This window comes from Haemaphysalis longicornis, unplaced genomic scaffold (genome assembly GCF_048455015.1).
Source record: "Haemaphysalis longicornis isolate Haplotype H1 unplaced genomic scaffold, Haemaphysalis longicornis Haplotype H1 scaffold_3, whole genome shotgun sequence".
Lineage (NCBI taxonomy): Eukaryota > Metazoa > Arthropoda > Arachnida > Ixodida > Ixodidae > Haemaphysalis > Haemaphysalis longicornis.
This window is the reverse complement of record NW_027526335.1, coordinates 85,463,481-85,475,665: the sequence shown is the minus strand read 5'-3', so window position 1 is coordinate 85,475,665 and position 12,185 is coordinate 85,463,481. Positions and strand designations below refer to the sequence as shown.

At 51.2% G+C, this 12,185-nt stretch overlaps 1 protein-coding gene across 3 annotated transcripts in view; it reads left to right on the top strand.

Annotated features, from left to right (window-relative positions):
• LOC144174764 (uncharacterized) overlaps positions 1 to 11,621 on the top strand; it is a 163,337-nt gene extending 151,716 nt beyond the window's left edge. For all 3 annotated transcript variants that reach the window (XM_077703630.1, XM_077703631.1, XM_077703632.1), the window contains one exon: positions 7,716 to 11,621. In XM_077703630.1, coding sequence (XP_077559756.1) covers positions 7,716 to 9,151 — 1,436 coding nt within the window. In that variant the 3' untranslated portion in view covers positions 9,152 to 11,621. The remainder of the gene's footprint in view (positions 1 to 7,715) is intronic.
• The last annotated feature ends 564 nt before the right edge of the window (positions 11,622 to 12,185 follow it).

Here is a 12,185-nt window from a genome sequence, read left to right as displayed (position 1 = left end):
CACTTCTGTCAACTGCATCGTTCAAAGGTGAAGTGGGGACTTTAATTTCGTGCTTTCTTTGCGAGCGCCCGCAATGTTGTCTTCTTTTTTAGAATTACGAACTATGTGTATTTGTATAAATTGATTCGGCTGCAAGTTTCAGCGATGCTCATTCCGATGCCGCTATAGTTTTGAAGATGTAAATTTCGTTATGTCAGTGGCAGTAAAAAGAACAATGTTACTATTCCTTCATTTGGCTGAGAATCTTTAGTGATCACTCCTGTAACAAAGATATTTGTTTTGTTTTTTCCGTATTCCGTCCAAAGCGGAAAATCCAGTTTTTGCTGCTGCTGGTATTCGGGGTTATCCAAGATGCCCCCGTATTTTTAACACCAGCAAGCTGCTTCGATCGTAGCCATATATGTAGGCGAAAATTTGTGTAAGAAGCCACGGATATATGTACATTCCCACACCTCATTATTTGCACCTAATTACCGGGTTGTCGTGTTTATCAAACCGCGATATCAGCATTCTCTGCCTTCTGTGTTACAACGAGTGAAGCTGGAAGTATGAGCCGAACATGACAGCCATGTCTGAGCTCACTCTCCCTTATAAAGAACACGTTGATTCTTACTCTTTCGTGTTTCCATTCCCCTTTTTAGCTCAATCCAATTAAGGGGTGCCCGAATCCGCTCTTCTCCGAATCAGCTCTTCTGAGTCGCTCGACATGTTGCGAAGAAATGCAGAAATCAGTATTTTTTAGTTATTTCGCCTTGCCCCGACTAACTTACACAGCATAACAGTCCTTTTTTAAGGGGGCCTTCCGATCTTTCCGGGTGTCGCTTATGAGCGGTGTCCATTTTCACTCAAGTGGCGGCGCCTACAGGAATTCGGCAAAGCTGTTGAGTCCTTTATGTCCATATCCTGTCAGACAGCAGAAAGTAAACTCTGTGTGCTGTACACTGCAAGCTTACCCATGGAACGTACCGATTTTTAAGGAGTCAACCGGATATATAGGGACGCCGTATATATAGAGGTTGATGCTCACATTCCGCGGTAACTTGGTATGCGCGCTATATATGGTTGATGCTCAAACCGAGTTTTTATGTGCTCCAAAAAAAATTTTAAAAGTCACGTCCGTTCATGTTACTTTTTTTTAGAGAGATATAATGGCAAAATCCGATCTGTGCCTGTATATCGTGTACGGCAATTGCTGCGGGATATGGTTACATGAAGCCTGAAATGGCAACGAACAGGCAGGGGCTTTTTTTTATGCGAATGTTGCACGGGAAGGTGTCATTTAGAGGAACGGTTAAGAGCAATGCACTCTCCAGAGCACTAACGCGACGGGTTCTGTCGTAAGTGAGAAAGAGATTCTCGCCTAATTGAATTGGCTCAGACGGGAGGCGACGTCATCGTTGAAAAACGTCACTACAATTGCGACGACATGGGTGCAGCCCGAATGCAGTCGCAATGCAGAACCACGTACGTTACCAACGCTTCTGTGCTGTTTCGGATACGACGACGCATTACAGCGCAAACACTTTCCAGGACAGTGGGTGTGGCAACAGCACGACACCTCCGTTGTACCCACTACTCTTGTAAATACGCGAAGAGCGCACGCGCGTGCAGTGACAAGGCACGATTGGAGCTTTCCTCCTCTCCGAGCGTGCGCAAAGCTCCTTTGAGTTACAGGTGCAAGAATATGGGCCTCTAAAGCCGTTTTTCGATACCAATAATGGCTAACTTTGCCACCAATCCTGATGGGTCATGTACATAACATCGCAAATGGATAAATGAAGGTATTCATTGATGGGATAAGCGAAAGAAAACTCCACCAGCAGGAGTAATTTGTCAGGGGTGGACACCATGGACGCCTGCTGGTGTGTGTGTGTGTGTGTTTGTGGGGGTGGTGGGGGGGGGGGGGGGGGTAGATTGATAGAGAGGAGAGACAGGGAGACAGAGGGCAGGAAAAACGGAAAGTCCATTGAACACTGTTCATAGTCCTTAGTACTTCCGTCTATTATTACTGGGCCCAGAGCGAAATGCGGGGAGTAGTCCCAAGGCGTCCAGGTAGGAGCGCAAAAGTTGGGTTTCTTTCATTTGGTGACCAGCAAGAATAAAGTGCAGGCAACATCGTGTATGCTTAATCCATAAGTAGCACTAAAAAGGCCATCGTCGTTTTTCTTTTTGTCTTTTTTGTGCGTGCGGTAGGATATGCATAATTAAGGGCGCAAAAACATTTTTAAGCAGCCAGGGATCTCTATCGTTTTCGGCAGTGCTTTGACACGTCCACGGTTTTGCACGCATATTTATGATGCTGTGGGGTTTGCACTCGTATAGCCACGACTAAACAGCGCCCAGACAAAGCATGGATCCGTCAAATATTTCAAGCAGGTATCCAACACCAAGAAAAATCAGTTTGGAAGCAACCGAGTGTGCGATCATGTGCCCGAAAGCAAGTGTATTGTAATGCTTGCGAGAAGTTCAATTCGCTTTCAAGCATTGCAAGAATGTTATCGATTTTTATTTGCACAGCTCTACACATCGTTTCCTGCTTAACGCAACTTTGCCATAACTTTCCCTTTCTGTTGTGTAACTGCTTGAGCCATTACAAGAGTTTAAAAAGAAGTCTAGAAATAAGTCTAGCTTCTTCCAAAGATATGAATTTAAAATACCACCAAAAACAAGAATGCTGGGACACATTTCTTTAACGGAGCTCATGAATGAAAGGGTCTGTGTCAGAACCCCCCCCGCCCCCCCACCCCCGCCCCTCCCCTCCTCAAACCCTATACGCTTGCATTTGTGCGCGCCCTTCAATCCCGGGATGGAAGAATGATTGGTTGATTGATTAATTGATTGATTGATTGATTGATTGATTGATTGATTGATTGATTGATTGATTGAAAACCATTTATTAATACAGGAAGACCAGTGGTCCGAGCATGGGTAAGGGAAGAAAGGAGGGAAATGAAAGCCAATCACTTCCGTGCTTGTTCATATTGATGTCTTAGTGATGTCCATTAGTAAAGACAGTCGCAAGTCGGAGAGAGAGCGCGTCATTTAACTTGTGCAGTTCAAGAATTTATACTCCCCCCCCCCCCCCCCCCCCGACACAACCCTTACAACCCGCAGAAGGATTTCCACACCCCACAAAAAAGATTCCACAACCACGAGCAACCCACCCCCCCAAATTCTGGATAAACCCCTGGTGCAGTTTACCTTAAAATGCATGATGTCAACACATAATGGCTTAATAACCTGAACAAGAGCCGGAAACTGGAGCAACAGACCAAGACCATAAGCGTTACCCGTTATCCGCTCTCAAAATAATAATAAAAAGAACAACAATTCCTGCAAATTTATTCCCACATGCTCCACAGCTAAGGAGTCTTTTTGCGCAGCTCCATTATCCTCATCTGCCCGCAGACCCCCTGTACTCCGTCTCCCGCTCACTGTTTATTTGAACCTCCTGTCGAGCGCCAAAAGATGGCACGTTCCTTTGTTCCTCCTGCTCGCTCCCTCAAGCGAGATCGCGCCTTCAGATTATTTGGCCACCTTCAAGGAACATCCGTTGACCATATTTTTAATCCGATAGAGTCGTGTCTTGTTGCTTTTGTTCAGAACACAGCCTTGGAGCTCCTTTCGCCCACCTGCTCCGACTCGTTCAGTTCGACCCTTGCACGACGCTTTCTCGCACGTGGAGTTTAGGAGCATGCCTTGCCCGACGCGTGATAAAGCAGTTGGGCCTGACGGGTTGCGCGAGGGCAATGCAGCGAAAACTGCGCGTCGACGGCGACGGCGATTGTGATATAGTTGACATCCAGTATCTTGGCCAATCTCCTGCGTCGGCGAAGACGAGAACGACGAGGTCTGTATTGCTGTTACGGCTCCGTTTTTCCCAACGTGGCGGCCAGGGTTCACGATACCGCGAAGCATCACCACCAGTCCGGTAATGTTGCAGCATCAAAACGAAGTATACGTCCTTGCTGTAAGAATAGCGCCTAGCCTTGTATGCATGCATGTGTACACCTGCTAAAGGATAGTATTAAGTAGCTAGTGCGTCAGGGTGACGCAACTTCGCCTGTTAAGATCTGCTAGCACAGGGGTCGACAACCTGCGGCGCGCGGGGCACTATTATGCGGCCCCCAGGACATTGTCAACCCCCCCCCCCCCCCTTCCCCCTGTCACTTCCTATCTGAAGGTCGACACGCCAGTTTCGACCTCATATGGAGTTAGACGGCAGACAAGAACAGAGAATTGATAGCTTCCACTTGGACCTTCCCCCATCTTCACACTTAACCAGGTTATTGCCAATTATTCTCAAATATCTCTGAATGTTTTCTCTTTGCTTGCAAATAGAAAAATCCCCCCCCCCTTCCATATTGCCTTCCGGCCCTCCGACATGTCGGCTTCATGCAACTCGGCCCTCCACCTCGAAAGCTGGCAGAAACGTCGCTGAGTGCCGCTCTGTGTGTATATACCGTGTACCTCCGTGAAAGTTGCGACTCCTAACCAATTATACGTGGCGGTTTTTTCGCCGTCAGCCTGAGGGTGAGACGTCGGGCATTCGGCACGCTTTGTGCAGCATTGTCTACGTACGCAAACACAGGCGGAATCGGTTTAACCGCCCCTGTTATCCTCAAACAGTTCCTTATCACGCCTTTCCATCTCTCTGCGGGGCAAAAAGCGGCCTGACGAACGGGCAAAGGACGCCGAAGGAGACGCCAGAAAGGCGCGACTCAAAGAGGGGCGACAGGCAACGCGGGTTTAAGGAGGAGTAGTAAGCGGCCCAACGCAACAAGCCGAGTTGAAAGGGTCCACCGACAAGGAAAACCACCCGGGCGACTTTGAATGGGAGAACGTGCCACGTGCCTCCTCCACTAACCCTCCGGCACGAGCGAGGCGACACTGAGGCGACGCAATCTTCTCCGAGAAGCCGATACACGAGGCAACGACGCCTTCTAAAGAGCACAGACCCGAACACTCCGCCTCTGCTTGTATTTCTCGTCATCTTAATCGCAAGTTCCGCTTCGTCATGCTGATGGCTGTTTCTTGGCGACGTTTCTCGCTTAAATATTTGCCGTTAAGAAGATCGCAATAGGTCTATCTTGCGTCGAGGGCAGGCTTCCTTGAGTAGACGGTGTTGCCACGGCCACTTAATCGTCTGGGACTCGCCGGAATGGTCTTCTGTGCTTCTTTCCTACCGCTACCCCCACGCCCACCCTCCGTCCCGTATCCGTTTCTGGCGCTTGTTCTTCCTGCCCTCGGAGTCGGAGATGCGGCAAACCCTTTATTCGGTCGAGGCGCGCCCTCGAGCGCCGCTTTCTTTCTCCACGGCCGCAACAAGCTGCGGCCCAGTGCAGCCTTCCACAATGGACGCACGGTGGACCGCTCAAGGCCACCGAACACAAGTGGCCTCCTTTTGTTTCCTCGCCGCTTTTTTTTTCTTCACTGCTTTGCCCCTCGCCGCCTCTAATTAAACGCCCGCTAAAAAAACAACAAAAAAACGCCGGGCTCTCACTGTGGTGGAGTCTCTCGTCGAACGAAAGCAATGGAGGGGGGAGCACCCCGCCGACGGCGTTCGGCGGTTTTTTTACCACTTGCTCCTGTCGGCCAGCCGTCTTCTTTCTTCCTGCTTTTCTTTTTTAATGCAAGACCTCACGCTCAGAAGGGAGCGCGAAAAGGCTTCAGACAGCAGGAGGGGGCGGCTCACTCTGAATTGCCCGGCGAGCCCATTGCCGGAGCACGCGCTGCTTGTTTGTGTGCTTGGCGGTCTGTTCGGGGGTTGCAGTTGGCAGCGCGTCGGCTCCTTGGTGTGCGTACCCCTTCCGCCGTATCTTGGCCTCTCTTTCCCTCTTGTCCCTGCCTCGACAATGGTCCTGCCGTGCGACTTTTCGCTCTCCCTCCATGCTCTCTCTGCGCCGGCGCGTCTTCTTGTCCCCATTCTGGCCTCCTTGCCCCTTTCCCTCGGCGGGGCGTCAAGGTCGGGGTCTCCGAGAATGCCCTTGGTCGTCCGGTTACGCAGTGCCCACGCCATGCCGCTCCTCGCGTGACTCCTTCTCGTGCACGCCGTGTCCCTCGCCCCGTGCGCGCGACACGGTCCTCCGGCAGCCGCTTCAACGGGCTTCCATGGGGTACGTCTTTCTCGGCGGCCACTCCACCGCTCACTTCGCGCGGAGAGGTTGTCTTGTAGAGGTCGATGTCGCTGGTTTAATTGCACGCGGAAGAGTGCGGATTGCGTTATGTGGAGTAGTTGTTGTGTGTTTAAACGTCCCGAAGGAAAGTCACGTGCTTCGGATGAGTCCTGCAACTACGAGGAAGATGAAGGGGGAAGGGTGGACTTTTTGAGACATCACGCTCACTGACGTAGATGCACGATTTTACGTCTCACTTTCTCGGGCTTCACTAGACGCCTAAGCGCGGTCATCCCACGGTACTGACTGTTATTTGTTGCTGATCGCTCCGGTAATAAGACACATCGGGCAAACTGTATGTGTGATTTGTTTCGGATCTCGTTTCTGTTAAAACCAAATTTGTTGTTATAGCTCGCTGCTCGGTTACGAACTCTATAAACCGGAACTCTCTGTATGGTTCGCTCTGTTCGACGGGAGTATCAAAGTAACGATGTTCATAGGCCTATATAGACGTCTGACCGGTGTGTATTGCAGGGTTTTTGAAAGGGGTAATGATATACAAGCTCTAGCGTTTGCTCAATGAGGCGTCCATGGCAGATTGAGCCTAAGTCACACTCGATTCTGCGCTGAATGATTGCTTGTGTGTTCGAAAGTACAATCTTGAGAAATTGCTCACGCGTAAAATGAGGAAAGCCTGAAGTGACGTAAACAAGGTGCGATGATTGTAACGACAGCTGCTAGTGGGAAACGGCTGTCTCGCGCCATCCGCCGTACGTGCCGATAACAATCCACTAATGGACGCTAAGGAAGGCTTCACCGCAAGAACTTGTGCTATGAAAGAAAGCCAACGACCTAAGGGCCAATGGGCCAATAAAGATCCCGTTAGGGAATTGAAAGACGGCTTCACCGTAAGGTTTTGCGCTATAAAAGAAAGCCAACTCAACTTCATTAAAGGGGTGTATGATAAGGTTGACAAATGTTCACAAAAAGAAGGTTCTCCAGGAAAATCTCAATGCATGTTATCGTCCGCGTTTTTTGTAAACCAGAGATTCTCATGGCACATTCAGACAATTAGCCAAAACGTAGAATTTAGCCTTAACTCAAGTTCTTAGAAACATTTCAACACGAAATGAGCTTAAGGACACCTGGGACATCAACTGTATTCCTCTCGCTGATGTTAAGATCGCAAGTTCGGCCTTCATAGCTTGGAATTTTATTTTCAGGAGGTTTCTTAATCTGCATCGGTGGCTTTACGTGGGAATGAACTTGTGTGCACGTGCCTGTGCGAAATTTCATTCCTCCAGTCCCCATTGTGTCTTTGCAGGCTCGTGCCGAAGGGGGATACACTCTCTTTGTATTTAGCTGCTCCTTTTTGTGCGCCGATTTATTGTGAACGCATCCTGTCCATGCATAACTCCCCCCTTTTTTTTTCTTGCTTCCAGGCGGAAAAGTAGCATTAGCGTCTTAGCGTCAACCATATTACACCCGATCTGTTGGCATTCGTCAGCACTTATTTTTTATTTTATTTTTACTTTTCTCGCGCGTAACGGCTGAGTGTCGGGTCATGTCGTGCTAACCCCTTCTTCCCCCTGGACGCAGGTCACCGGAGTGCGATGAAAGAGGCCAGTGAGGCCGAGGAATGTCGCAGCAACGGCGGCAGCCCCGGCAGCGCGGCGAGCACGACGAGCGGCGGCAATGGCGCGGCGGGTTCTTCCTCGGTGCCGTCGAGCGGCGGTGGCGGCGGCGGGGGCTCGCGCAGCCCTCCGCTGCCGGGCGCCGCCTCGTCGACGACGGGCGAGCTGGCCTTCCTCTCGAACCTGCTGGGACGACGCGAGGCGCCGCGCGACAAGGTCTTCACCTGCACTGTCTGTAGGCGATGCTTCGGCTACAAGCACGTGCTCCAGAACCACGAGCGCACGCACACGGGCGAGAAGCCGTTCGAGTGCCGCGAGTGCCACAAGCGCTTCACGCGCGACCACCACCTCAAGACGCACATGCGGCTGCACACGGGCGAGAAGCCCTACCACTGCACCCACTGCGACCGCCAGTTCGTCCAGGTGGCCAACCTGCGCCGACACCTGCGCGTGCACACGGGCGAGCGACCGTACGCGTGCGAGCTCTGCGACTCCAAGTTCTCCGACTCGAACCAGCTCAAGGCGCACATGCTCATCCACAAGGGCGAGAAGCCCTTCGAGTGCAAGCTCTGCCTGGGCCGCTTCCGCCGACGGCACCACCTCATGCACCACAAGTGCCCCAAGGACGAGGCGAACGCGGGGAAGCCGCGCCGCGGCCGCCGGCCCAGGGCCTACGAGCTGGCCGCCTCGCCGCCGCCGCCGCCCGCACCCAGCGTCGTGGTCGCCAACAGCCTGGCCGCGGCGCTGACGGCCCCGCCCGCGGGTCCCCCCACGGCGCACTCGGCCACGGGCCCCGGGCCCGAGCCACCCAAGAGCCGCCGCAAGCCGCGCCACACGATTCGCATCCTGACGCCGCAGCAGCGGGACCTGTTCCTCGAGACGGAGCAGACCGAGCCGCTGGACATGTCCATGTCTCCGACGCCGCTGCTGCTGCCTTCGACGCCGTACCGCTACCCGACCCCCGGCGTGCTCGACCTCTCCAGCTCGCGCTCCGACTCCGAGGCGCCGGAGGAGGAGGACGACGACATGCTCATGGAGGACGACGAGGAGGAGGAGGAGGAGGACCTGCGCCTCAACAACGACCGCCTCCGGCGGGACCTGCTGACCGACCGGCTGGGTGTCGTGGACCACCGTCTGTCGGCCGTGGACCACAGACTGACGGTGGACCACCGGCTGGGTGTAGACCACAGACTGAGCGTAGACCACCGGCTGGTGGGCGAGCGGCTCGAGGACCGGCTAGCGGCGGGCTTCCAGCTGGACCTTGTGCGGCGGCGCGGGCTGGCGCACGGCCTGGCGCTGCCGCACGGGCTTCCGCCCAGCCTGGCGCGGGGCCTGTCCAGCTCGCCGGACCGCGACGGGGACACGAGCAACGGCTCCTTCGCCCTGGCCGCCTCGTCCTAGCCCTCCCTCCCCCCGCCACCGGGGCCTCTCCGGCGGCTGCGGAGAAGTATTTTTGCACGGACGCTCCCTTGTTACCCTCCCCCTGTTCGCCCCGTGTCCACGCCGGGGCCTTCGGGCGCGTGTGTTGTAGCGAACTTGTGGACACGATTTGGCACTCGACGGTTCGTGCCTCCCAACGGGTATTGAGCGAGGAAAAAGAGGAAATCAAACGTTTGACGGTTGAATATCAAAACGCGCTCTTTATTTTCCAGTTCCTTGTATGTATTTTGAAAAGGTGTTTGTGAGCGTATAGGATATTATACATACATTGATATATATATATAAATATTATATATATATACATAGGCAAAGATATTGTCAGTGTCCATATTGTAAAAAGAAAAGGAAAGAGTTAGGTGACGTACAGGGAAGCACACGGCAGCACGGCGTCATCCGGGGCTCCTTGCGTGACCGCCCATATAGTATAGACTCGCGACCATCAAAAAGAAAGGCCTGTCTTCCTTTTACCGAGAGGCTTCGCTCGTGTGCCTGTCGCGAATCGAGCAATGCCCTATGCGCAGGCAGCAACCTCCAAAACTTACATCCCCCCGTCTTTCTACCCCCCCCCCCCCCCCTTCAACCCCTTTAGCGTCTCTTTCTGCGCGATATCAAAAATGCAAAGACAAAAAAAAAACATGCAAACTTTCTGTTCTGCAAGCGTTATTCGTCGTGTTCCAAAGGCTCTATAATCAAAGGCTTTTGCGAAAGTATCAAAAGGACACAAGACCATATTATAACGCCGCACCGAAGCGTTGTCCACGGTAATACGGGTATAGGCACGCCCTCCGCCAAGTGTATACACTGGCGCTGTGGCGTGGCGTCGTTGACGTGGTGGTGTCCTGGACACATCACAGTTGGAAGTACAGCGTTAGGTGCGTGCGTCTATGTAAAAATGCGCGCGTGCATGTGCCGACACCACCAGGATTAAAGACTCGTTCGCGCCTGGTCGATACCATTGCACTCCTCGCACCTCGAGCGATTATTTCTTATCCCCTCGCTACACGGGCGTTTGAAATGACATTCGAGTCAGAAGGCCTTGAAAACTTCTAAAGCGATTCGAACTGCAAGCAGTTCCACCGATATACTCGACAAATCTCAAAGGCAGTTGAAAACGTAGGTGTTCACTGAAGCCATGCTTTAATGTCGCTATTGCTGCTAAGGTTTATTCTCGTAATTTTGCAAAAATATATATATATATATTTGAGCGTTAAACTGGGCCAAAAAAAAGAAACGCCGTCATCAGTTATAAAATTGGTCGTAATTATAAATATAGGCGAGTTTATTTACTAAACAGAATAGGCAGTATGGCCTCGGCGGCCACTTTTGGTGTCGAGAGTACAAATTTCCGCTGCAATCGTAGAATGAGTGATAAAAAACAACAAAAAGAAAATGAAAAGTATTTAAAACTTGCTATTTATAACTATTTTCGTAATTATACGACATGCAGAAACTGCGCTTAAGAGTACGAACATTTGCGTTCCAAAGATTTTGGAACCTTAAAGGTCAGGGATGTGCTCCTTGAACTCAAATGGCATTTCAACCCATTGCATTTGAAAAAAAAATGTCGTGTAGCAGCTCAATTGTGGCATTTTAGTTCACCGACATTCAGTTGAGAGGCCGTCCAAACGACAACATGCGATCTCGGTGCGGTGCGCAGGCTTCGTGTTCTTGGTGGCGTTGGCGCAAGCACGCAGCGACGACGTTGGAAGCGCGGGAATGGTAGCAGCGTCTGTAAACGGCTCGTGCAATGAAGTGCGGTGTGGCGCTTGCAATGCTCGCCGCCGCGTTCAGCTCACTATGATCTCCGCAGAAACACGTGGGCCGTCGATGAGAAAGTGGAGCACGTGTGCGCATGCGTGCTGCTCGGTTTCTCTGCCGGGTATTGACCCGTTTCTTCGCGTGTATGCCACATTTCAGCCGTTTGCTCATTTTAGTGTGTTCTAGTAACATTTTTGTACAATGTTCCCAGTTCGTGTGCGTTTGTTACGTGATTGGTGAGGAATAGGTAATTCTTTAAAGGGACAGCCAACCGATTTTTGTGGAGTATACGCTGTCTATCCCGAATGAAAGGGCATCACTTAAATCACCTTAAACACAAATGGCCTTCCTCGTAGGGCCCTATGTTTGAACTGGGAATTTTTGGATCTACCAACTTTAAGTATATGGAACCAAAACGAATGCTGGCAACAATGACAATAAGAAGAGGTATTTAAAAAAAATGTCCCCAGCTGAAACTGTAATAAATTGCAGTCTATCATATTCCTTTATGCGGTTTTTAAGTCACGAATAGCAAACGACGAAGCCGTTTGCCCACAAGCGGTATTGTTACGTTTCGACACTACGTGGAGCGACCTTCCATATTTCAGAAAATTTAGTTCCAAATTAAAATGATTTTCTCCAATTTATTTACGAATTTTTTGCTGTTACCCCGCTCTATATAACGCTGGATTTCATATGAGCTATACGACATGCACTCGACAGGAAGCGGTTGGCTATCCCTTCAAACAAGTGACACCCAGAGTGCTGCGGCGATTGCGTGCACAGGTTTAAGATGACTGAGAGTGCAGACCATCTCCTCCCCCCCCCCCCCCTCCCCACTATTTTTTTTTTTTTTTGTGAAGACCCCGAGGTATAATCGTAGCTTGCATGTTGAATAGTTGGAGCACGGGGTTTGTGCCATGGTTCACGACACTATGTGAGAAATTCTGTTAAGCGTACATACTTAGCCTCGAAGTTGACGCTGGTGCCAAGGTTATTAAACAGAACGGAAGAATAACAGCGAGGAGTATTTTTATGCCATGATTGTTTCGCCGGTTTTAACGCCAAGTTTAAAGATGGGTTCACTGTCGTTTTTGCTGGGATAGCGGTATATGTTAGCCACGTATTTGGTAAAAGTGACGATCTGGCAGCATAGCTCAATAATTGTCGAGTGAAATACCTGACGCTTGTTCCTCCATGCATTCAGTGCGGGGAGGTCGTCTTGGAGGCCGAGTCA